The sequence below is a fragment of the Vanacampus margaritifer genome, chromosome 8 (assembly GCF_051991255.1).
Source record: "Vanacampus margaritifer isolate UIUO_Vmar chromosome 8, RoL_Vmar_1.0, whole genome shotgun sequence".
Classification (NCBI taxonomy): domain Eukaryota; kingdom Metazoa; phylum Chordata; class Actinopteri; order Syngnathiformes; family Syngnathidae; genus Vanacampus; species Vanacampus margaritifer.
Genome location: NC_135439.1, coordinates 12,232,604 through 12,258,861, shown reverse-complemented (window position 1 = coordinate 12,258,861; position 26,258 = coordinate 12,232,604). Strand labels below are relative to the sequence as shown.

Below are 26,258 nucleotides of genomic sequence, written 5' to 3'. Positions count from 1 at the left end.
TATATTGATCAGATTTGGTCAATATAGTTAGTGCTTATCAAACTTTTTATAATTATTTTTTCTGGCACGTCGTTGATTCAGTAAATAAATCCCTTAAAAATGTCCACATGATGTCTAACATGGTTTGTTAAAGCTGCATCATCTAATTGTAGTAAATGAGAAAGATTTTTAGTCCTATAACACATTTTCCTCTGATTGTGTGTTATTTTTTTCATTAATCTGATCTAACCGCAACCACACACTGATCTGGTTGATTGATTGATAAAGAAAAACTAAATTTTTGAGTTTGTTTTTTTATTCATCTCCATAAAATGCTGATAAACATTTCATATATGTTTGAAATTTTTTTTGATAAATGCGGGGGGAAAAAATCCCTTATGGGAGGGAGAAATTTCAAAGAATGCGAATCTGTGAGTGCCGAACTACGAATATGTAGGAGACAACTTTAGTTTTAAGTGCAATATCACCATTCACCCCTAGATGGCAGACATTGAGATTTTCCTCTGATTGTGTGTGCGCATGACATAATAAATTTTTGGGGGGTATTTGTTATTTTTTTTGCATTCTGTTCTAACTGCAACCACACACTGATTGATTAATTGGTTGATTGATTGATTAAAAAACATGTTTTTTGTAAAAACATTAAAAAACAACAACATCATATTTTGGGGGTTTTGAAAAAAAAAAATCATAAAATGCTGATAAACATTTCAGATATGTTTTCCACGGAAAATGAGGATAAATTAGGGGAAATCCCGGAAGGAAGGGGGGGAAAAAATAAAAAATATGCAAATCTGAGGGTGCCAAATTCCGAGTATGTATATATATGTATATGTATATATAGTACTAACCCTATATATGTATATATAGTCATCTGTAGTTTTAAGTGGAATGTCACCATTCACCACTAGATGGCAGACATGTATCTCTAACTACAACGTAACTCGTCTTAAGAATTTGCGGAAATATAGCACCTCAATAATATAAAAATTTTGAGTGAGTTGGTTAATTTTTGCGAAAAAAAAATACAAAATTATTTCTTGCACTTAAGGTTGGTTTCTTGTTCAGCAGTTTTGTTACATCCTTGGATGTTATTTTTTGAAGAGAGCCCTTTGCATTGAAAAAAAATACAGTATGTGGTTATTTTGCTGTTTGGATCTTTTACACATGCATTGAATAATGTATTATCAAAAATATATATATCAAGAACACATAGTTTGTACGTATTTTGTCCAATTTGTCCAAATAGTATGTTTGTCATACATCTGGTAAGAAAGTGTGTGGTCACCGTTCTAAACCGTCACCTGTGACCCTAATGATGATATTTCAAGAAAGTTAACAAAAGAGGTGTCCTTATCGATCACTTTCTGGACACAACATTAGGATGCATTTAAATCAGTTGATGCACATTACACTCCACCGCATGCTGTTAATGCACAGCCTGCTGCAGCATACTGTATGTGCAATATGACTCATGCTGAGCCACAGCCTGTGTCCCCCACCCAACCCCCAGCTTGTGATGCGGTTCGACGGCTCACTCACCTCCACATGCTACTCAGCAGACAGATTACAGACAGGACGGACAACCAGAGAGAGCAACAAAACAAAAAAAAAGGGTCAGTTCAAAAGAGTGGTGACATTGCTGTACTGTAGTTGAGTGCGACTTTTGAGTCGAGTTGTGACAGTTGAGTCATACATCTTAGCTGAAGTTCAATTTGAGGACAGTGCACCTATGAATTAGCAAACCATTCATCCATCCAAGACTTACCACAGTGCTGACTCATTTCCGTGCGGACGTACTCTCTGACCTCGTTCTCCTGAATCACAAATAAGAAACAGAAATAATGAAACACTTAAAAATGTGTGTCACAACTATTTGTGAGGATTGTGTTCCAGTCTTCAGAATGAGCCTTGGGCTTAAGTACTGACCGTCATGCCCGGCTCTCCTCTCTCTCCCTTGGCTCCATCTGGGCCCATCTCCCCCTACAACATGGACAGATATTAGGACGTGCACGACCCACAGAGTGGCCTGCAGCACATTCATTCATTTGACGCTCAACTAAACGCAAAGTCAAAGTGAAAGGTTAATTCAGCATAAACCCTCTTCAGAATTTGAAATAGAACTGATAGAAAATCATGTAATTGCCTATAAACCGGATTAGAGGCACACAAATGGAAGAGGCAGACATGAATCCTGAAGCAGAGAAGCTCACCCCCCCCCCCCCCAAAAAAAAAAGAACAGACAGAATGATTCATAGTCTGGAAACATGTAAGTGAATTTATTCATTCATTTCATTGTTCGAATAAAAATTAGGGGTGTCAGGCGATGAATTTTTTTAATCACAATTAATCACGACTTCAATAGTTAACTCACGATTTATCGCACATTTTATATCTGTTCTAAATCTACAATAAAATGTATAAGAAAATATTTTTTATATTTATATAAGTTGTCATACTCTTGCAAACATAAAAGTGGGAATGAATGTTAAACTAATATAAATATGGCTGCATCTTTGTCATTGAAACTGTAATTTTATTAAATATTAAAAAGATGTACTGCACTGTAAAAACAAGTGCGATATTGATTTGTGTTGGTCATTTTTCTGCCACTAGATGGCATAATCACATTTTTAAGACGTTGGTGACAGCTCATTGCATTTTTCTTTTCATATTAAGAGCTATCTAATCTTGAAGTAACCATGAAGTAACTTGTGAAATTCTGCACATTGTTTAAATTGTAAAATACAACTTCACCCCAGTCTCCACAAATGTATGCATTATTATTCAATTTAATACTTCTAAATTTTGCCGTGGACGTGTCTGCTGCGTTGCGACTGGAATTCCCGCAGTACAGGCTTTCCAAGTAAGGGGTGGTCATTAATCATGCGTTTAAAAAAAATGGTGGCGTTAAAGGAAATTTAAATGAACTCAAAATGAACGCACTAATTTTGACACCCTTATTAAAAATCTATATTTTATCAACAAATAGAAAGCTATATCAGTTGCTAACTCAATTAGAAAGTCATAATTAAAGAAAACCACGAACCGACTCTCCGCGTTCCCCTGGGATCCCGGGAACACCACGTGGGCCCACCATGGCGGGACCAGCAGGACCTCTCTCTCCCTAGCACAGAAAATAGGACAACAGTTGACACGATGTAATATATATTGGAGCTCTTCAAGTCAAGCCTCCATGCAGATGACTCATTATCCACAAGCAGCGCCATCCATAAATATATGCAATTAACATAATGGCTTCAAACATCCACATATTGATGTCTACTAAATGTAATCTTTCTCTACCTGAAGTTCAACTTCCTGCTTTCGGGACAAACTAAAAAAAGAGAACCTTGCATCTCAGCTGGGGAAAGTAAGTGCAATCATAAGCCAGATATTGCTCTCCTGTCAAGAGCTTTTTTATTTATGAGCTTGATGATGAAGGAGACAAGCGGGTCAAAGTCAGGCCTCATCAAACTGTCAATCACGGCACGAGCGACAACACACACCGCTCACTCAAAATATGAGATGTGTGTGTGCGCGCCAAAGCACAAAGCAAAACACGCTACTTTGTTTTCAACAATTTTTTTTTCTTTCCAGTGACGACTGCTAATGTTTTAATTGATCACTTTATAGCATAATAAAGTTGTGACTCATCACCTTCTGTCCTTGGAGCCCTTCAGGGCCTTTAGCACCAGCCGTTCCCTGGAGGCCAGTCAGTCCAGGCGGCCCGTCCGCTCCTCTGGGCCCCGGGGGACCAGGGACACCAGGCGGACCCTGCACGGTTCACAGGCTCCGTTCATTTTGAATTTCTTGCCGTTAGATGAGCAAAACGTTTCGGTGGACGCGCTTCCTCACCCTTTCACCTTTGTCGCCCTGAGTTCCTTTGGTGCCCTCGACCCCGTCAAAGCCACGGTCCCCCTGCAAAGACAATGAGGTGTTATTGAACATTAAAACTTCGCTACTTTTATCAGATCACTGAACTCACCTTGGGACCGATTATTCCCTCTTTTCCTGGGATTCCCGGGGCGCCGGATGGGCCCACATCCCCCTGGAAACAAAAACACACTTTGGGTGCCATCACCAGCAACAGTAAAAACCTGTCATACTTGCTTTGCTAGTTGCCATACCTGATCACCTTTCCTTCCTGGTAGGCCTGGTCGCCCGTGGAAGCCATTATCACCCTGATTACAAACACATACCAATACATTTCTATTGGTTCAATGTATATATGTTTTCATATTGCATTTATGGAATAATAGTTAAGCAGCAAAATTACCCGTTTTTATCCATGTCAGGCGGCAGCCATTTCGCAACTAGCTTTCGACTGAAAATGACATCAGAGTTGCTCCGGGCTCAAGTAAGGACCAATCACAGCTCAGCTTACGAAGGTCACATGACCAAACCCAAAAAGCAGGTGATCCATGATTAGTCGTTATCTGAGCCTTTAGGCACTGTGATGTCATTTTTAGTCCAAAGCAATGGGCAAAATGGCAGCCCCTAGAGAAGGATTAAAAACGCATGGATTTTGTGGCTTCATTCATTCTTCATTCAAAAAAATTTTTGACTTGACTTTCTCTTTCATGAGATTTTGACCTTAACTCTTTTGTTCCATTAATAAAGTTGCTTTTTAACGTCCCACCTTTTATTCATCGTCATCACATTGGTGCTAAATTTTTGTTATTTTAAAGACTTCTATTCACTTCAGAATGTAGTTGATTAGTGTTTTAAAGGCTTTTTTTTTGTATATTTTTTTTATCAGCCATGCACATTGTAACATTTTAAAATAAACTAAATGATGGATTGTGTTTAAATGCGTTTGAGGGATCTAGTCTGTAAAATAAACATAACTCGTGTCCAAGTTTTTCATGCTGATCCCCACATTTCTACGTGGCAAGTTAAATATGGGACAATCATTACAGTAGAGTGTATAATGTTAACAATATTTGTTTACTGTAAGTTTTAACATAAGTAACACCACAAACGGCTTTTGCTAATTTTCCTTTTGCATCATTTATGTGACTTCCAGGTAAGAGCTTCATCAATCATGATTCGTAAATATTTGGTTTATTTTACCCTTTGAATTGTCATTCTGTCTATTTTTTTTTAATGATACATCATTTTTCATTCTTGTCTTTTAGCAATATGTCTTCTTGAGATTGAATGACAGTCTATTAATATCAAGCCACTTTAACATTTTCCAACTCTGAATTTAAGTGGAAGTAAACAATGTTTGTCATATTTAATGTATAAAGGCAATGTTGTTGTGGTTTTTCTTTTTCTGCTCATCCTTCACCTTCTCTCCTTTGGGCCCATCGCTTCCACAAAGCCCCTTGGATCCTCGGTCGCCCTGGAAACGCACATAAGTTCATCATGGTGAGAGACACGGAGAGGCTTTTAAGTAACAAAGGGGATAAAAATGCACCCCGGCCGTCCATCCACAGGCCATCAGTCCTTTCAACGGCCACCAAGGCTGATGCGCTTTCACACGCACACACACACATGCGTCGGCGTCCGTACCGAGTCCCACAAAGCAAATGGACATGACAATTGTTCGTGATAATGATTATTGAGGGGGCACTTATAGATAAAAGTGGCAAAGCAGTCGCAAAAGAGCAGCAGCGGACTGAGAGATATAGACAATTTACAGTGAGTGCCCTGACAATGGCATACAGTTATTATATAAAATTATACTTTAATATACAGACAATACGATGTATTTCACTATTGTATGGATGTTTTTAAAATTAGATAGCTAAAGCAAGAATTCTTATACGTTCTTGAAAGTAATCCTAACAAGGTTTTTTTTTGGTCATTTATTTTATTCTATTGTTCAGAAATTAACTTAGGGTTGGTGACCGGTGTAAATTCTGCACCATGCGTGCGGGGGCAGGTTAGACCCAATGTTGGTAATATCGCAGACGAAAACAGGCCGGTGGATTTGTGAGAGGGAGAGCTGTGCTGCTGTGGGAGTGGTCACAGCCGACTTTATTCATGGCCAATCGAAATGGCTTCTTTTATTTCCTGAGTAAATGTGGCACGTAGAGTCTCGGCATGGCAGAAGCACATCTGCTTCTTGAAGTGGGCAACCCCCACCAATAAATTGATTTAGAGGATTTGGTGGGGGGGCTTTGGCGCCTTGCTAATCTCTACATGGATTGTAGTCAGGGGGCAAAAATGCAATTCTTTTTGTGTTGTCTGTGTGACGGTCGGGTTTATTAATTGTGCATAATTCAAGAGGAAAACATTCAAAATGATTTCCTGTATCCGCACTGATTCCGATCAAGATTTAATTGTTTTTTTCCTTACCCCATTGTTGACCCAAACACGTACTTTGGAACTTTGTTATTCTGTTAGGTCCAATTTACATTCATTATCTTCAGTCTGATCAATTTCATGCTGTTATGCAGTTGCTAGTCCCATCATCCACCCCTGAAAGACATTTGACGCTTGAAACCACATGCCACAAACTCACCTTCATTCCTCTCATTCCGACGATGCCAATCTCTCCTTTGTCGCCCTTGCGCCCGAGCAGCCCGTCTTTCCCAGCCAAACCCTGCAAGAATAACACAACACGCACACTCACCCGTTGTTCTACACATTTTGCGGCGCCGAGCCAAATATGGACTATGCCGAATTCGAAAGATTTTTTGTGATGTAAGGAAACTGACCGCTTCACCGGGCACGCCGGCCGGGCCTGCTTCTCCCTGTAGACAAAAGTCACAATTATAGTAATTAGAGCAGGGAGATGATGATCTGCACCAAGAACTATCTGGCTATGCTATTAATTCCAATGCAGTTTAATTATAAGGATCATCCATGCGGAGCGCCGTTGCTTGCCTTCTGTCCACCAGGACCGCGAGCGCCAGGGAATCCATTGGATCCTCTTTCCCCGGGCTCTCCTCTCAACCCCTGATGATCAGTGCATTGAGGGACGGTCAGAAGATGTTAACAATTATAATTTTGTTTTGTTTGTTCATGAAAGCAGAGAGCACAACACCTGAAATCAAAATAACTTTTGAATCAACCCTTTTTGATTGGAAAGGAGCTAAAAAAAGAATAACAATAAGCAAGATATAAATAAATACTATATGTTCTATTTAAGGCATACATTTATTTAGTATTCATTTATTTTTTTGTACGTAATTATTCTCAAATTCATCATCAAAGTATTTCAATGAATGAGTATCTTAACTGTCAAGGTTAAGCAATACACAGATGACTGTCACTGCTATGTGAAAAACACTTACGTCTATTGCTCCCCAATTTTTTATTTTTAGGTTTAGGTTTTTGGGATGGCTGCATTCAGTTTCATCCCAAAAACCAATGACCAAAAAACAAAACAGTTTCATCCCAAATAAATAAAAAAAAAGGTTAAAAAAAAAATTAAAAAAAACAGTATCATCCCAAAAACATTAAAACAAATAAAAAAACGTTTCATCCCCAAAACCTAAAAATCAAAAAATGGGGGGGGGGGGGGGGGTGGACATCAGTGTTTTTCACATGGCAGTGACGATATGCTGGATTTTCCACACCGTTCCAAGTGCTTATTGAATATCAGAGTGGGAATTATTTTAACGATGTCGATTGAGTGGCACTTAAAATTTTAGTTTGCGAAAGGATGAAGTGTCTTGCAGGACAAAAATGTCTTCCAGGTAGCTGACACACTCACCTGCTCCCCTGGTGGTCCCTCTTGACCCTTTCCTCCTTTTTCTCCTTGCACACCTTTGGGCCCTCTGTCACCCTAAAAAAAAAAATAGAAGGACGGTGAACTATTTTATAGAGTTGAATTTAACGATATGAAACCATTTTGGTTAACGATGTGCCAATTGTGTGATTCACTGACTTGTTCTCCTGTGTTGCCCTTTTCTCCTGGAGGCCCCCCTATCAGCATGGTGTCCCCCTATGGTGACAAATATTGAAGGATATCAAGATATTAGGAAATATGTGTAATGCTTCACAAGTGAACTCCCACCGCATTAACATTAAGTGTGATTATAAACTCTTTATGCACTTTATGAACTCTTTTTTGAATCTCCTGAAGCAGTCTGTCAGTATGTCTTACATCATCAAACATCGTTTGTTTGGCTTTATGCATATAAATCACTGCAGGAGAGCGACGGGCAAACCACTGCAGTGGCGCTTATTAGATATTAACATGCACACACCTTCTCTCCTTTGTCCCCTTCCAGGCCAATATCTCCCTGAAGACAAACAATAACAACAAAAAGAGCAAAACATTTCATCCTTGGACTTTAATTCACATGAGCAGAATGCTTATGGGATGATGCTCGCATGATGACATGAACAAATGGGAAAAGGACTGTCATTAGTATTCACCTTCTCTCCCCGAGCGCCGCGCACCCCTGCTAGACCCTGATGGATGGGCGCACACACACACATACACACACACACACACACACACACACGCACACACACAAAACACAATTATACAGAGCTTCACAATGAAAAGCGTCATGATTCTTCTGCTGCTTATATACAAAATATACAACAGCTTTTCATTGCACCAAACTATGCTATGTTTCTGTTGCAGCAGGCCTATTTATTTATTTATTTACTATATATACTGTATATATATATATATATATATATATATATGCATATACACACACCACATATTTAATTTCCCAATACCAATACTTTATGGAAATGAAGCCTCTCTACGATTTTAATTGCCAGACGCTCCTAATTTTGAATTGTAATTAATCACATGAGTTCAATAGTTAACTCACGATTAATCATACATTTTATATCTGTTCAAAATGTACAATAATTTTTTTTTTTTAGGTTTTCATACAAAAGTGTTAACAAAAGTGGAAAAAAATGTTCAAATAATACAAATAGTTCAAATTAGTTTTTGACGTCAATAGCCGTCAATGGCAGTGAATGAGTTAAAAACACCCACATATAATCATACGGACAGATTTCGAACTGTCATCATCACCATGCATGATGTTTCTCGGGATGCTTTTTCTCAAGGCAACTCAACTTATTTTTAAAGCACTTAAGAAAACTGTGATGGAAAGATGTAAGAAAGCGCAACATGTTTTTCCTGTGCCTAAAGAGATACGAGCAATACTGTGAAGCAGTAATTTAAGAATAAAGACACACCACAAACTCCATAGCGAGCTGCATTTAGTCTCTCAAGAAGTAATTCACCTTGAAACTCACTAATCTCACTTTTTATGTTTGTCATCAATTATTTAAGGGTCACCATTTATTGCTTGTAGGTTTTACAATCAACATTTATATGACAGCTTGGAATTCAAATGTTGCTTAAATCGTTGCCTGGTCAAGGTTTTATGATAGTGACAGTTTGACAATGAAACGACCACATACAATTTACCAGCGTCCGACAACGGAGTATATTCAACCTTTATTTCTGTATTATAGCAACCACTGAAGTTATAGCAACAAGTGATGTACTCACCATCAGCCCCCTCTCTCCATCCAAACCTGGGCGTCCCTCTTCCCCCTAAAACATCACTCAAAAATGAAGATCTACTACTTGAAAGCCGATAGGCCAAGACTTGCACGGGCGTGTATGGACTATCGGCTATCCAGTAATATATACAAATCAGTGTTTTTTTTCTATTCGGATAGCAAGGAGCTTACTCTGGTTCCTGGGTCTCCCCTCTCTCCTCTTGGACCCGTCACACCAAGTCCAGTTTCCCCCTGGTCAAATAGATAATGTGTATGTTGGTATAAGCCTCACTGGCATGTCATATGTATGTTGGATAATTGTTACCTTGTCTCCTTTGACCCCATTTACACCAGAAGAACCCTGAAAAACATTTTTTTTTTAGGCTGAGCTTTTTCCCCCCTCGCAAGTTAAATTAAGCAAACTTTAAAATGGGATCTAAACTCACAGCTTGTCCAGCAGGTCCAACAGGACCAGGAGGTCCAGTATTTCCCACCCGGCCCAGAAATCCTTGGAGACCCTAAAAATGACAAATTACTATTTGACAACGATACCAAAGACATAAAAAAAAAAAGACACTTTTGTGTAACAGTCTACTAACCCTCTCTCCTGGTGGCCCAGGTGGTCCTGGTTCTCCATTTTCTCCTCTTAAACCAGGAGGCCCACTATTCCCGGGCTTCCCCGGCAGCCCTGTAGGACCAGCTGAACCAGGAAGACCTAGATCTCCCTTACATACAACACATAATGACAATGTTGAGACATGCTTCTAAAACTGAAAGCCTGGTGGTAATAGGACTGATATGTTGGCATGTACAATATTTACTCACCTTTAAACCTGACGGTCCAACGTTACCTGCAGGACCTAACATTCCTATGCCCCTTTCGCCCTGCAGCACAAATGCGTCACGACTTCCACTCGGATGATATGGAAATTTCAGGAGAAAAATAAACAACACACCTTATCTCCTTTCGGGCCAGAAGAACCTTGATTTCCCTGAGGGACAAGCAAAGCAAAATATATGGACTTGAGTAGCAACATCAAGTATTTGGGGGGGGGGGGCTGCATATACCAAATAATTCTTATCATATTTGTTTTCATCTTGGAACAATCTTGAGCATCACAAATCATGCTGTAGTGGCAAGGCAGGAACATTAGTTTTATAAGTGCAGTGGTGTCCTGAGATACAAGTTTTTTTTCCATGAAAAAAAGCCTTTTTGTACTTTATTTTTTAACAGCTGTTACAAAATTGAGGTTTGAAGATTCAGCTGTCAGAATGTTTGAACTCAAATTTGAAAGTGTCATTGCAGAGTATCATGGAAGAGTTTGGCCTCCAGAGGGGGTCACGATTTTTAACAGCTGTTACAAGACTTAATTGAAAAATTCAGCTGTCAATTTGTGTGACCTCAGGTTTTAAAGGCATCAGGGCTTCAAAGTAAGGTTTCAAAGGAGAGTTTGGCCTCCAGGCAGGTCACGATTTATAACAGCTGTTACAAAATTGAGGTTTAAAGATTCAGCTGTCAGAATGTTTGAACTCAAATTTGAAAGTGTCATTGCAGAGTATCATGGAAGAGTTTGGCCTCCAGAGGGGGTCACGATTTTTAACAGCTGTTACAAGACTTAATTGAAAAATTCAGCTGTCAATTTGTGTGACCTCGGGTTTTAAAGGCATCAGGGCTTCAAAGTAAGGTTTCAAAGGAGAGTTTGGCCTCCAGGCAGGTCACGATTTATAACAGCTGTTACAAAATTGAGGTTTGAAGATTCAGCTGTCAGAATGTTTGAACTCAAATTTGAAAGTGTCATTGCAGAGTATCATGGAAGAGTTTGGCCTCCAGAGAGGGTCACGATTTTTAACAGCTCTTACAAGACTTAATTGAAAAATTCAGCTGTCAATTTGTGTGACCTCAGGTTTTAAAGGCATCAGGGCTTCAAAGTAAGGTTTCAAAGGAGAGTTTGGCCTCCAGGCAGGTCACGATTTATAACAGCTGTTACAAAATTGAGTTGAAAAATTCAGCCGTCAGATTATGTGACTTCAGGTTTTAAAGGATTCAGGGCTTCAAAGTAGCGTTTCAAGGGAGACTTTGGCATCAAAGGAGGGTTCCGATTTTTGACAGCTGTTACAAAATTGAGTTGAAAAATTCAGCCGTCAGAATATGTGACCTCGTGTTTTAAAGTCGTTAGGGCTTCAACGCATGGTTTCAAGGGAGAGTTTGGCATCCAGGTAGGGTTCCGATTTTTAAATACAATGTGACAGTTTGCATGCCTTAGTATAATGTTGACATTTGGACATACATGGAAATGTCTCTGCTACCCAGTAAGCTGCAGCAATATTATAATATTATAATATACAGCAGTATCTTACTTATTTTACAAAAAAAATAAACAAAAATGTGAGGACAACTAGGTCAACTGATACTCACATCTTCTCCCGGATCTCCTGCTTCACCAGCCTCACCCTAATGATGATAACATATCTCGCTGTTATGCCACTGAACAATTTCAATTATAATATAGACTGCATGTGACTCCACTCACCCGTTCGCCTTTGATGCCACCAAGCCCTCTTTCTCCCCGGCCACCCTGTATTACACAAATAAGCAGTTTAGAAAAGGACATTTTTTCCATAGTGCCCTCAGTCTCGGGTAAGGACCCTCACACTTACCTTTTCACCAGGCGCACCTCGCTCTCCTGGTATTCCTGGCAGTGTTTGTCCTGGAAGCCCCTGAATTGCAAGGAAGAGTTACATTGTGGCAAGAATCTCACCTTTTTATTGAATGTTTGCAAACTCAATTGACAGTTTTAAGCAGTTAGGCAGAAAGCGTATTGAGCCGACTTGGAAAACTGGCTTACCTTTTCTCCTTTGACTCCAGGGGGTCCCGCTGTAGCCTGGTAGAGAGAGCAAAAAGTGCAATAATATGATAATAATTACCTGAGAAGCACAGTGTGGTGCTTTTTTTTCAAAGAATAAAAGCTTTTTAAATATAGCTGTGGGAGATTATTTAAAATTGACTTTTTTTTTTTATTCCACTGGCAATTGGTGGCAATCGTTGCAGCCACTCGAATGTGTGTGTTAATATAATTATTCCGTTTTACTTGCTCATTGTTGGGAAGGCTTTGATGGTTCACTCGCAAGAATCAACCTGCCATAATTATTTGAGGATCTCGGGAATTTCAAGTTTGCTTAGTAGTATAGTACGCTTTTTCACATGACAAAAAAAAATGGAGAAAAGATTGCAAAATTCAAGGGCAAGACCGCAATCTCGCCAGCTGTATGTTCTCCAAATATTGTCTGCTGCGTGGTCGGGGGAACGAAGTGGAGGTGCACGGTAGTGAAATGGGTGTCGGAGGTAATTTATCAAACTGTTGAACTGCCTGACAGCGTCACGGTGGCTCTGTCCAAGGTGCTGAGCCTGGAGCGCTCATCTGTGAGGAGGCCACTCAACACACTCGTCACGGGTCATGTCAGCAGCACAAACAAGGGGAAAGACTGATACTACATTAAAGCGGAATATAAACTATGGAAAAGCTCAACCTTTACACATTCATTCACCAGCAACTTAATAAGGTTCTAATGCAGCTAATAGAAGGGCTTCATTGACGCTGTCAGGATTCATTTAACAATTTGTTTATTTTTGTGGCTGTAGTTTGATATGTCTAACATTTGGGAATAGGTTAGAATTTCACACCTGTCAGTTTAATGATGAGTTTGTGTGTCTAATACTGTGGCTGGTGAGTGTCTAAGCATTACAGGTAGAGCACAGCTATTAAATTCAAGGATGGGGGCCAGATCCAGTTCATGGCATCATTTTATGTGGACCATTAGAGGAGGTAAAATGTATCTACTTTGTTTTTCTTACTTAATGGGTCACACCAGAGGATTTACCAATTAGCTTTAACTTTTTTTTCTGGAAGGGTCTTACCCCCATTTTTCATGGAAAACACATTGTAAGATCATCCCTGTTTTTTCAAGATTAAAAAATAAATAAATAAAAAATAATAATGATATGAGCATTTTTTAATGGATGCCAATTATATGCAGATTGTTTTTCAATAAATAATTTTTGCTTTTTTTGGAAGCGCATTACCCTCATTTTTCATGGAAAACACATTGTAAGATCATTCCTGTTTTTTAAAGATTTTTTTTGAAGTAAGAATGACATAAGCATTTTTTAATGGGTGGCAATTTTACGCAGATTTTTTTTCAATAAATACTTTTTGCTTTTTTTTAGGAAGGGTGCTACCCCCATTTTTTATGGAAAACACATTGTAAGATCATTCCTGTTTTTCCAAGAATTTTTTTTTAAGTAAGAATGACAAGCATTTTTTTTAATGGGTGGCAATTTTATGCTGATTTCTTTTCAATAAATACTTTTTGCTTTTTTTTAGGAAGGGTGCTACCCCCATTTTTTATGGAAAACACATTGTAAGATCATTCCTGTTTTTTCAAGATTTTTTTTAAAGTAAGAATGACATAAGCATTTTTTAATGGGTGGCAATTTTACGCAGATTTTTTTTCAATAAATACTTTTTGCTTTTTTTAGGAAGGGTGCTACCCCCATTTTTTATGGAAAACACATTGTAAGATCATTCCTGTTTTTTCAAGATTTTTTTTAAAGTAAGAATGACATAAGCATTTTTTTAATGGGTGGCAATTTTACATAGCTTTTTTTTCAATAAATACTTTTTGCTTTTTTTAGGAAGGGTGCTACCCCCATTTTTTGTGGAAACACATTGTAAGATCATTCCTTTTTTTTCAAGATTTTTTTTTTAAGTAAGAATGACATAAGCATTTTTTAATGGGTGGCAATTATACTCAGATTTTCATGCTTCACAAGCTGACTCAGTCCCTATCCCCCGTGAATAGTGGGGGTCCACTGCACACTATATACATTAAATTAGTTATTTTACTAATAATCTCACTGTCTGAAACATAAGGCTCTATTTCCATTGACAACACATTTGCCGAAAGGGCACAAATAGGTTGTCACAAAGCCAATCTAAATATACACCTGCACAGACCACGTCTAAATAATGGTGCAAGATAGGCCACTGGTCTAATGCAACTTTGGTGCGTTTGATTGGGGGAAAGGCAGACAGATAATGAGCTTCGCAGACATATTTAAGTGTATATCCGCTCACATTGACTTTTGCCACAACATAGCTAGAGAAATGGCAAAGCTCCACTCGTGCACAGACTGCTGGGATTACGTATCGTCCCCGACTGTTGGTTGCGCCACATTCAAAGGGAGGATATACATTGATTGGCGGTGACTTAAGCCGGCTGTAAACACTCCCAGAGTGGCGCAGCCCGCCCACCCGCAGGTCTGCCGGGCTGCGCCAATCTCACAATATTATCAACACTAAAGTGACAGACAAACTTCTTAGCAAGCAAGCAACCGACCCGTTCTCATATTGAAGGCCTCAGACAACCCTGCAGTTGTGAATTAACATCAATTATGCGCCACTGCATGCATCACAAAGTCTGCCAGAGTGTACTCTCAAGTTGGCTGGTGTGTTGGGCGCTGCTGCAGGCTCTGATGTTTGATGGCTTGTGGCTCACGCGGAGGGGAATCAATCGCTCCAGCCTTTGAGAAAATGATGACTATGTAGTACTTTGGTATGAGTCATTTTACAACCAGATGCATGCAGCTAACACATTTCCTCGTTTGAAGAAATACCAGGTTAGTGGATAAATGACACGAGCGGGTGCTGAGTGATTAATTTTGACTCTAATATAAGGGTGGAGAATATACCATTTAACATTTTTACTCGGCTTGACTTTAAATTTAGAGTTTCAACGACAGAATTAGAGCAGGCCCAAGCCAATCTCCCAAAAGATGTCTGCAGCCATTTAAATGCAGAACGTCAAAAGCAGAGCAAGGCGACCATTCTCCAGAGTCAGCTTTCAATTTGAAAGGCGTTAACAGCGCGAAGAATTGCGGCTGAGTGAAGGTGGTGTGTAATGTGCTTTGCAGGTTAACTGAATAGCGGAGACTCGGCAGGCAAGGTGGGAGAGAGATTTACATGTTATTTGTCAGGACAAAGACATAGCGAGCCACCAGATGTGTCGTTTGTGTGTCATCCAAGCTAAGATTTGTGTTTTGGCAACACAATGCAAGGCAGCTTGTGACACCGGCCAACATTCTAGAGGCCATCTCGAAATTCTCATTAGTGGACAAGTAAATTGTCCATGAAGGGATGCAAGGCTGAAGCTGATCTGCACGTTTGTGCCTCATCTGTTTGTTTTTGGATGCAGCAAGTACTTTGTAAATGAAAAACAAACAAAAGCACGGAGCTGAATGCACAATGCAGTCCACTGCTGGGAATTGTTTGAGCTCCGAAGCTACGGAATAATTTGTTTACTTTTACATATGCAAACACTACAGCCTGCTGAGAGGTAAGCAGATATTCTGGTATGCATTACGGCCAGTGTCTGTTCAAAGGGTTTATTTCCTTCTCATAAGTGGTGCAGAGTTAATGTTCAGCAGGAGGCCGGACAAGGACGGACCGCACCGCATTCGGTCCAGAGTGGGAGAAATGCTACTACAGTCTACTACAGTTTATAGAGGTAACACATCACTGGGACACTAATGGGATTGTGGTCACAGTTCTCGGGTGTAATTTCATTTTAGTAACATGTGACTTTGGCTCACTTAGCAATATGAAGTCATAAACTGGCCAAAGGTGCTGCAAAAAGTAATGCTGACCATAAACGAGACCTCTATAGCCTCCAAAATCTATTGTTGGAAAAAAAAAGTAGGCCTACTGATTGTACCACATAAAATCAGAAAAAAAGTTGAATAATCATATGCATAATATACATATAAATAAATAAAAAATCTTAAAAAAAATATTTAATATATGTATTATTTATGTATTTAATTAATTAATGTATTTATTTATTTATTAAAATATATATTATATAAATAAAAATAAAAACTAATGATAAAAAAAGTGATGTTTTTATGTATCTTTTGTATTCTTTTGGAAAATAGATGGTGTTTGGCTTTTTTTTTTTTTTTACATTTCCGATAAGCAGACCGATACTTAGAGTTTCTAGAAATATTGCTCATAATCAAATTTCACCTATTTACTTTATTTACTCTTCTTTCTAGAATATAAATAAAAATCCACCTGTTTTTAATCCATCTCATGTGGCGGCCATTTTGCCACTTGCTGTCAACTGAAAATGACATCACATTTGCTCAGGTAACGACCAATCACGGCTCAGCTTGCTTCCAAACGTCACATGAACAAAGTCTGATAACAAGTGAGCTGTGATTGGTCGTTAGCTTACTTGATTTTCAGTCGACAGCATGTGACAAAATGGCCGCCCCCCTGAGATGGATTAAAAATGTGTGGATTTTGCTGCTTAATTCAGACTTCACAAACGCAATATTAATCAGAAAACTGTTTATACTAGTGGGGAGCATATAACATATTATTGTAGAGAACATTTTTAGGTTGACTTCCCATTTGAATTCAACTGTCATGCGCATTAATATGCAATATGTTAACGCTAATTGAGGCCTTGTGCTTTGAATACAGATTTACTTGGTGCACAGCACAGTATAGCAAATTGTTGGGCTACGGACCAACTGAAGAACTTTTAGAGAACACACAGGGGTGACTCATCATCATCATCCTCATCCTCATCCTCAATTGCACAAACAGCAGCAGCCAGGCCATTGGCCTCACTGAAGGAAGACCACGGAAAGCTGTGCATCATCAAATCAAAACGATCTTTGCAGGATCCTAATAATAGCACCGCAGAGGTGCTACTTTGTGACTTCAGGCACTAAATCATGCCGCTTGGATCTTGCCCAATACAACCTGGCAGCACAAACTATTGCAACATATTCTCACCTTCCCTGGAGGACCGCTATCTCCCTGCTCCCCCTTGAAGCCTGGCTGACCTGGAGGGCCAACAATGCCCTGAGGATTAGAAATAGTTAGGAGATTGAACACTCCATACAGTGAATGACACAAGCACACGTACACAGTGCGACATGCACAAACACGGAAACACACAAACCTGCTTCCCTGGCAATCCAGGTAATCCATCTTTGCCAGTTATTCCATCTCTTCCAGGAATCCCAGGCTTTCCTGCTTCACCCTATGAGGTGCCACATATTTATATTTACTTGATGGCTCTCTGTATAGTTTGCACAGCTGTCACTGTTTGATACTACAGCATTAACGGTTGCCTTCAGAATCTCTCTACTGAATGATTTAAAAACTATAATTCAATAATTCAGAGGGTTTGGTGCAAGATGTTCACATATTGAAGGAGTCAACAACAACAACAATAATATTCTTGACAATAATATGTTTTATGCAGCTCCAACTAGTCTAAATACGATATTTTGGCTAACCAGCAAAATCCAACAGCTTGTTTCAATAACAGGTGGCCATTTTGCCACTTGCTGTCATCTGAAGATGACATCACAGTTGCTCAGAGCTCAGGCAATGACCAATCACAGTTTATCTGTTTTTTGAAGCTGAGCTGTGATTGGTTGTTACGTGAGACCTGAGCAACAGTGATGTCATTTTCACTTCTTCAGTCGACAGCAAGTGGCAAAATGGCCGCCCCCTGAGATGGCTAAAAATGGTAGGATTTTGCTTCATAACTCATATTCCACAAATATGATATTAATCAAAATGTCATGTTTAGGCTAGTAAGGTCACATATAACATATTATTGTCAAGAAATGTTTAACGTTGTCTTCCCCATTATGCAGATGCGCTCTTTATGAAAGAGGAGCCCTTACTTTGCATCTTGGTTTGAGAAAATGAACAACAGAATTTTCATTATGTAAAATGCGTTTTGATTTTATTAACCAACTTATTGTATTCAGCTATGCAATCCCTGCACTAATTAAAAATAGATTGTAGCAGTCAAACATTGCAAATAGCAAGTATCATTTATTGCAAATGTCTTTGAGATATGTTATTAGCAGCGTAATTCATGATGTGACATTAGTCGGGAAATTACACCAAACAAACAGGAACACTATTATAGGCTTTTATGTCTAATTACTTTAAAAAAGAATCACTAAATACCACAACGCTGCACACTTACCACCTGGCCTGACAAGCCTGGAGGCCCCTGTGGACCCTGCAGGAGGAAATAAATACAGCAGTATGACAAAACACACCGACACCATGAGACTTTCAGAGAATTTCATGAGGAAGCATGAGAGCATTTGGCTCGGAGTGACAGTGTCGTTGATAGGAAACACTTACTACTGCTCCTGGAGGACCCGGGTTTCCTGGCAGTCCTGTGCTGCCCTGGGCACCGGGAGGACCCTGCAAGGAAGCTGATAAATTCACTAGAACTCGGAATGGTTATGCGGATGCTCCTGAAATATTGAAATAAAACACGACAATAAGAAAAAGACTGGTGCCTTACCTTAACACCAACGCCTGGTTCTCCTTGACTACCCTGTGGAACACATTTCACATCATTTTATGACTTTACTCAGTGGGAAATAAAATGAATACCATTTCAGGGTACAAATATTGTCTGCTCGACAGCAGCGTTTTTGAAAATAAAAAAAACTGAAGTGATCTCACCTTCATGCCTGGTGGACCAGGAAATCCATTTGGACCTATGGAGCCCTGAGAGAAACATAAATTGTAAACATATTACAATTAAAAGTTGGTTTGCAGAGGTTGGATCGTCGCAATTGGATTCTTCCTGTTTGTTGAATAGGTTCCGCCTTTAATCCAAATAGCGTATTCAGATACATTTTAAAGGGGAAGTCAACATTAAACATTTCTTGACAATAATATGTTATATGTGACCTCACCAGTATAAACATGACATTCTGATTAGTATTACACTTGTGGAATATGAGTTATGCAGCAAAATCCAGCCATTTTTATCCATCACAGGGGGCGGCCATTTTGCCACTAGCTGTCGACTGAAGACGACATCACAGTTGCTCAGGCAACGACCAATCACAGCTCACCTGTTTTCTGAAGCTAAGCTGTGACCTGAGACCTGAGCAACTGTGATGTCATTTTCACATGACAGCAAGCAGCAAAATGGCTGCCTTTTGATATTGATGAAAACTGCTGGATTTTTCTGCTTAACACATATTTCACTGACACAATATTAACCAGAATACCATATTTAGACTAGAACATATTATTGTCAAGATTTGACTCCCTTTTAAGTGTAGGGTTTATACTTCTGAAGGGTTTTTACCCGGGAGTGGTCGCAATAATCCTGCATAACTACCAATCATTCATCTGCCTGGTGGCGGCGGATGCGATGCAGGATGGTTATTTGCCAGTCACATTGCTCAACCAAAACTATAACAATTCTATCGTGACAACCCTTCAGGCACATACTGTATATAGAGACTCTACACTTAAAATGTAGAACTGGAAATGCCTTTTGGATTTAAAGTGAAATATTTTCAACAAACAAGAACAGTCCAGCTACCTTGGTTCAACCTTTGCAAATTACCATTACGTGAATGACTGAAAAACTTGACAAAGTGTGGTCGAATTATGCGCATGGGTGTCCTTTTGTTTCTTTTGGCATTTTCACAAACTAGCTCAATTAGAACACTGCATTTGTGCCGTTGTGGGCGTGAACACATTAGCTTTCCCGCTTTCAGCTGGTGTTTGGACTACGTTCAGCATCCAAATTGTTGAGGCATGTAAAAAAATATGCTTTTTGTCTGGTGGAATTCCCAAACATGTTAATCAAGGCTTGCACAATGAATGAAAATCTACGAAAATGGAACCTTCTGTGATGCAATTTATTGGATTACTTGTTTGTGTATGTGCGTGTGTCATTCTTACAGTTAACCCCCTGATGCCAGGCTCTCCTGGGTTTCCCTATGGGTGGAATACAAATCAAGAACACACATTAAATACATAATAATAACTGACTCAGTAAGTTGGGTAATTAAACCAGAACAGATCTATAATGTTAATAGGACATCTTCACAGGGGAAAATGACTTGTAATACGCACTCGTTAGTAGAAACAAAGCATTTTAACAACATACATTTAAAAGTCATACACATATCTGACTTACAACAGGCAGGTCAGCATAGAGGATGAACAATGTCAACAAACAAACACTCACACTGTAGATAAGCTTTGCAGTGCTGCAGGAGGGGCAAAGCCAAGAGCAAGCTCAGCATGCACAATTAGCAGAGCCAAGCCACAACAACAACACTACGTATTTGGACTGCATCCAAATTGAAGCAACAGCCCCAAAGCCACACTAAATATTGGAGAGAAATGGAGTTAGTTTGGATGTGAGCTGACTTCCATGTCATCTCGTCAAATAGAATTTGTGGTATTTTACATATTTAAAACACACACACACACAATAGCCCAAACTTCAAATAAGGTGAGTTGGACAGCAATGCCTTGAGGATCAGTGGTCGCCATTAATATTTCAAGAAGAACCTGTCACTTTCTCAGCTACTTCCAATACAAATGGAAAGATTAAAGTGGTGAAATCTGTCTGCGAGCAACATGATGTGCACGGCTCAATAATAACCATGTCTAGATTGCCCAGGGAGGGTACAAAGTCACATTTTATAGATGGAAAATCTTGCAACTCATTTGCACCCAATCATGCAAGTGGTAAAAGTGGTATCGAGAGTAAGGAATTAAACAAAAAAAAAGAGCTCAACTAGAGTTGCTGATGAAAATTTAATGCAAGTCCTGACTGACTAAAATGCCAGAGAAGTAAATACGCTTTTTATATTTTGAATGCCGGCATACTGCTATTTGCCTCTTTAATTAACTATAGATCTATATGGATTAATAAATAGACCCCAAGGTAAAAAAATAAATCATAAATAATAGTTAGATGTTTTGGATTTTTCATTGTAGTTTTTTTTTTTTTAAATCCATTTAGATTTTTGATTTATTAATTTAGTTAGTTTTAGTTATCCTTTAGAGTGTTGTTATTTTTTACAGTTTCTATTTTTTCCAAAAATGCTTCATTTTAGTTTTATTAGATTTGGTATCTGTTTTATGTTTTGTTTAAATATATGGAATATTTGTCGAGCGCAAGATAAAAAAAAAAAAAGGTCAGTAAGACCTTTCTTTGTTCTTCTGTACGGGCATACAGTCATACCAAAATAAATACATTTCTTATGAACCTAAAAAAATTATGTACGATATTAACTGACAAAAAAATAAAATAAAGAACAGTAGCACTCTAATTACAATTACTTTTAGCTAGTTTTATTTAAAAAAACAAAAACAAAACAAAAAAACACTTACATTTTTTTTAGTCATCCCAAAAAATTTTTCATTTTTGATTTTTCTGTTTAGTTATTTTGTTAAGTTTTGTTAACCATAATAACCTTGGTAAAGCGTGTCAATATGTAACATAGAAGACAATTTTTACAATCCAATTAATCATTGATATTTAATTTAGCAAATCTACATATTTGACTTAATTTGAGTGTTTAATGTTAGTTTCCATTCTCAAGATGCCCAAAAGTGTTTCTTTGTCCATTTACTTGGTTTACTCACCGGTACTCCTCGAGGACCAGCCAGCCCCGTTAGACCCTGCTCCGACAAAGAGGAAAAGAAAACAAAAATTGTGAAGAGGTCATTTTTACAGCTTGGCAAACACAGCTAAACTTTGAAGTAATCACTTAAGTGGTATGAGAGTTAACGTGTCCATTATTACATCAGATTGTTTTAGATTGTCAGTAAGGAAAGTACAATATCTTGTTTCTGTGATATTACACTCAAAAAGAAGGTAAGAAAAGCAATGGGCTGTGCAGTCATCAATTTCTATGATTGTTGTTCTTTAATGGGGACATCTAGAGTATGTGGTCAAAAAGACATTTATGCTGTGGTTTATGAAGAAATAAAACAAAATAAAAAGTAATTTCAATCAAAACTACTGCAATTCTCCAGTACTTACCGGTTTTCCATCCTGACCAGGTTCACCAGGTTCTCCTGTTGTACCCTGAAATGAAAACACACAATTTACTTCCCCCCAAAACATTTTTTTTTCATACAATGGCACGATAGACATTAGATTGAATGTTTGACTTTAATATTCTCAAAACACAAATTGAAAAAAGGCAACGCACCTGTGAGCCATTATTTCCCTTCTCTCCTGCCTCGCCTCGGCCTCCTTTATCACCGCGAGGTCCTTCAGATCCCTGCGAGTACCGATGACGCAGCATTTAGAGACGAGCCGTGATGAAATGTGGCACAGGCTGACAAGGCGTTTAATTCTACTGCGCGTAAATCTTACCCGGTCACCTTTATCTCCCGGTTGCCCGGGAGCACCAGGGTCTCCTTTTGGTCCAGCAAGTCCAGGAGGGCCTCTAACGCCAGGTGCACCAATCAATACCGAGTCAGCAGATGCACCCTGTTGTGGACAAAAGAGGCTGTCTACTTGTTTTTCTATGTTTAAATAGTGCTGAATATCCAGGGTTAAATTATGAATTCACCTTTTGACCAGGTAGACCAGGCAGGCCCGTAAGCCCCAGTTTACCCTGATGAAGAGAAAACACTGTCATCTTAATAGTGAAAGGGGGAGGTTTAAAAAACAAATAAATCATATTTATGCAGTGTTCATTTTGACAAGAGATTTTAATTTAGTTTTAGTTGTAGTCTTTTGACTAAAATTAATGAAAGTTTTAGTCATAATTTATTCATCTGATTGTATTTAAGTTTTAATTCTAGTTGACAAAATAAATGTTTTCTTTCAGCATACATTTTCAACTTTTATTCAGAAAATTATAACACATTTCATTCCTTCTTCTGATTGGTTTTTGTGAATTTTTGTCACTGTGGTGTTTTCGTTTTAGTTATTGACGAACTTTAGTTAATTTAAGTTATCGTCATCGTCTCAATGAAAAGCTTCAAGTTTAGTTTTCGTTAAATTTTCGTCTGGAAAAAAAATTATTGACGAAAAATGACGACATTTTTTGTCGATGAAATTACCACTGTATTTATGAGAACAGTCATAACTGTATGACTGACTATGACATGATCAATATGAGCTGTGGAAACACAAGCTGTCACTGACCACGTCTTGGACCTCAAATTTGATATACAAGAAAACACCGTGCTCAAGAAAAAACAAGCAATCAGAGACAGAGGACGTGACTTATGACATAGGTAAGACCTCGCCCTCTTTCAGGTGGTTTCTCATGTGATAATATGGTGATGGCTGACTTTTTCACAGGTTATATTTCATCTGTACTACTGTCAAGTAACTGTGGAAAAAAAAGTTGTTGTTTTTTTAAACTGCAAACTTCTGCTCTAACTTGTAATTCCATTCCTGGAGTGTGATGTGCATGGAAGTCAAATCTATCAATTTAGCCCACTTACATCGTCGCCTCTGTCTCCCTTCTCTCCTCTGTCACCCTAAAACACAGATGTGCACAATATTAGTAGAATCATCTCCCGTCCAGTACAGAAACTCGTATTCATAATGTTCTTCCTTACCTTGTCCCCTGATCTCCCAACGTCCCCTTGTTCTCCAGCTCTCCCCGGGACACCTGGAATTCCCGGCTTTCCTGGCTCTCCGGCTGGCCCTGGGGGTCCCACTGGCCCTCTCTCCCCAATAGCTCTGCCCGGGGGCCCGGGTGTTCCTATCGGACCTCTGTCTCCTTGTTCCCCCTTTGACCCCCTGTCCCCCGGAAAGCCACGGCCCCCCTGGTGCCAAATAAGTAAAAATATACATTTGCTACAATCCCACTTGGTTGTATATAGTTTTCTAAGTTGTCCTTACATCTGCACCAGCTGTTCCTCTCAGACCGGCTTCACCCCTGTCTCCTTTTTCACCTCTCTCTGCCTTCACCACAGGGGCAGGCACAGCGCCGTCCGTCCTGTCTACAACCGCCTTCAGGTCAGACACCTGTATCGACAGCAGAACAAAATGCCATGAGTGTGTCTGCGAAAGGTGCTGAACTGTGAAATGAATTCAACCAGTCCATTCCATTTCAGCGGCTTGAAAATTGCTTGTAATCAGTCTCCATTGTGCAACTTTTCTGCTGTTGAGCTCAGAAACTATTTAAGGTGGCGGAGTGGTTTAAAAGCACATTTTGAGGCGAGTATCGGGGAAGAAGCTCAGAATAATAACATTTTGCTCACAGAAACTGATTTCATGTGATGTTAAGAATCAGAGTAGTTGAGGTTATGTTTAAAGAGGAAGTCAATTTTGAACATTTCTTGACAATAGTGAGGATATATGACCTCACTAGTCTAAACATGACATTCTGATTAATATTACATTTGTGGAATGTGAGTTATGAAGCAAAATCCAGCCATTTTTGTCCATCTCAGAGGGCGGCCATTTTGCCACTTGCTGTCGACTAAAGATGACATCACAGTTGCTCAGGGCTGGGGCAACAACCAATCACAGCTCACATGTTTTTTTTTTTAAGCTGAGCTGTGATTGGTCGTTGCCCGAGCCCTGAGCAACATTGATGTAATCTTTAGACTAGTGGGGCTGCATAGAACATATTATTGTCAAGAATGTTTTGAGGGGGTTGACTTCCGCTTCAATCAAAGGGATGATATATCACTTATGATACTCATCAATGAGCAAATTTAGTGCAAGTCAAATCACTGCACATCCATTTTTCATATTCTTATTGACCATTAAAACTCAGCCAACCTATTTAAATGGGATTGAAGCTTTTTACCCACATAATGTGTTTGACAAGACAAACCACTGCTGAGCAGATGTCACATTACATTAGTGTAATTTATTTTCACCCATAAATCAATTAAAGTGTAATATTTTATAGTAGCTACAAGTGAGCCGTCTAATTGTTTTGTAAATGGGCAGTATGATGGTGCATGTGGTTGCCAATTGGTTTTGTCTAAGCTCTCTGGTTTCCACTCGGCGCTCCAAAAACATGCTTGATGGTGTCCAATGTGAGAGCGAATGGTTGTTTGTATATCGATGTGTCCAGTGTTTAATCTCTCTCATGACCGAAATGTTCTGGACTCTAGCCCACCCGCAACACTGAACAGAATTAACAATAGAGAATGGATGGGAAAGTTTCAATTGAATTTGTAGGCTGACTTACTTACTTACTTGCCTGTTGTGTCCTTTTCAATTTTATACAATTCAATACAATCATTTGGAATGCAAACACAAGACTAGGACGGTCCAATCCGATTTGTATTAGAGAACAAAACCAGATCCAAAATAGCAAAACAGCCCTCTATAATAATGAATTCACATACCCGAATTCCAAGAATGGCCAGTGCCTTCTGTACATCCTGATAATTGAAACACAGAAATATTAACCCCCAAAAAATTGCAGATGAATTGAAATACAAACGCAGATGTGTTACCACTGCAGTTCCAGGTTTGCCAGGTGCTCCATCCTCTCCTGGGTCCCCCTAAAAAGAGAAGCATCCAAGCGTCAACACAAGAAGCAAACTGTTCAGTAAAGCGGACAAACAAGCTGAACTTACAGTTTCACCTTTAAGACCAGCAGAACCTCTCTCACCCTGGAATAAGAAAGTTGCCGTCAAAAGAAAGACCGACGTAGTCGCTGACTCAAGACAAATGAGGACAACTTACTCGACCACCGGCACTTCCGGGAATCCCCGGTACACCCTGAAGGACAGAAGGAGAAGGAGATTTGTTGGTTTGTGATTAATGCTGGCATGTATTTGATGACTTTGAGGATATTCAATAAAGTCTAATGATGGTGACCTTGTGCTCCTACAGCGGATATTACTTTGATGATAGCTAGAAGAGTGTTATGCAAAAAAAGATGAGATCACTTGATCTTTACCTTTAAAATATAAAATGATATTGCTTCATCATTTCAAAATGAAATA

At 39.1% G+C, this 26,258-nt stretch overlaps 1 protein-coding gene across 1 annotated transcript in view; it reads right to left on the bottom strand.

The window, feature by feature from the left end:
* Positions 1–26,258, bottom strand: part of col7a1 (collagen, type VII, alpha 1) — a 96,838-nt gene that overhangs the window by 4,227 nt on the left and 66,353 nt on the right. Inside the window, exons 74-119 of the mRNA XM_077573497.1 lie at positions 25,996–26,031; positions 25,887–25,922; positions 25,764–25,811; positions 25,653–25,688; positions 24,187–24,312; positions 23,901–24,110; positions 23,784–23,819; positions 22,898–22,942; positions 22,699–22,815; positions 22,532–22,603; positions 22,360–22,404; positions 21,960–21,995; positions 20,259–20,294; positions 19,017–19,061; positions 18,853–18,885; positions 18,687–18,749; positions 18,523–18,558; positions 17,476–17,556; positions 17,307–17,375; positions 12,291–12,326; positions 12,103–12,162; positions 11,976–12,020; positions 11,861–11,896; positions 10,401–10,436; positions 10,270–10,329; positions 10,044–10,169; positions 9,891–9,962; positions 9,770–9,805; positions 9,637–9,696; positions 9,452–9,496; positions 8,341–8,376; positions 8,169–8,204; positions 7,847–7,903; positions 7,673–7,744; positions 6,841–6,912; positions 6,672–6,707; positions 6,476–6,556; positions 5,297–5,350; positions 4,131–4,184; positions 3,989–4,051; positions 3,859–3,921; positions 3,661–3,777; positions 3,050–3,127; positions 1,930–1,983; positions 1,769–1,817; positions 1,305–1,312 (exon numbers count right to left, since the gene is read on the bottom strand). Coding sequence (XP_077429623.1) covers positions 1,305–1,312; positions 1,769–1,817; positions 1,930–1,983; positions 3,050–3,127; positions 3,661–3,777; positions 3,859–3,921; positions 3,989–4,051; positions 4,131–4,184; positions 5,297–5,350; positions 6,476–6,556; positions 6,672–6,707; positions 6,841–6,912; positions 7,673–7,744; positions 7,847–7,903; positions 8,169–8,204; positions 8,341–8,376; positions 9,452–9,496; positions 9,637–9,696; positions 9,770–9,805; positions 9,891–9,962; positions 10,044–10,169; positions 10,270–10,329; positions 10,401–10,436; positions 11,861–11,896; positions 11,976–12,020; positions 12,103–12,162; positions 12,291–12,326; positions 17,307–17,375; positions 17,476–17,556; positions 18,523–18,558; positions 18,687–18,749; positions 18,853–18,885; positions 19,017–19,061; positions 20,259–20,294; positions 21,960–21,995; positions 22,360–22,404; positions 22,532–22,603; positions 22,699–22,815; positions 22,898–22,942; positions 23,784–23,819; positions 23,901–24,110; positions 24,187–24,312; positions 25,653–25,688; positions 25,764–25,811; positions 25,887–25,922; positions 25,996–26,031 — 2,748 coding nt within the window. The remainder of the gene's footprint in view (positions 1–1,304; positions 1,313–1,768; positions 1,818–1,929; positions 1,984–3,049; positions 3,128–3,660; positions 3,778–3,858; positions 3,922–3,988; positions 4,052–4,130; positions 4,185–5,296; positions 5,351–6,475; positions 6,557–6,671; positions 6,708–6,840; positions 6,913–7,672; positions 7,745–7,846; positions 7,904–8,168; positions 8,205–8,340; positions 8,377–9,451; positions 9,497–9,636; positions 9,697–9,769; positions 9,806–9,890; positions 9,963–10,043; positions 10,170–10,269; positions 10,330–10,400; positions 10,437–11,860; positions 11,897–11,975; positions 12,021–12,102; positions 12,163–12,290; positions 12,327–17,306; positions 17,376–17,475; positions 17,557–18,522; positions 18,559–18,686; positions 18,750–18,852; positions 18,886–19,016; positions 19,062–20,258; positions 20,295–21,959; positions 21,996–22,359; positions 22,405–22,531; positions 22,604–22,698; positions 22,816–22,897; positions 22,943–23,783; positions 23,820–23,900; positions 24,111–24,186; positions 24,313–25,652; positions 25,689–25,763; positions 25,812–25,886; positions 25,923–25,995; positions 26,032–26,258) is intronic.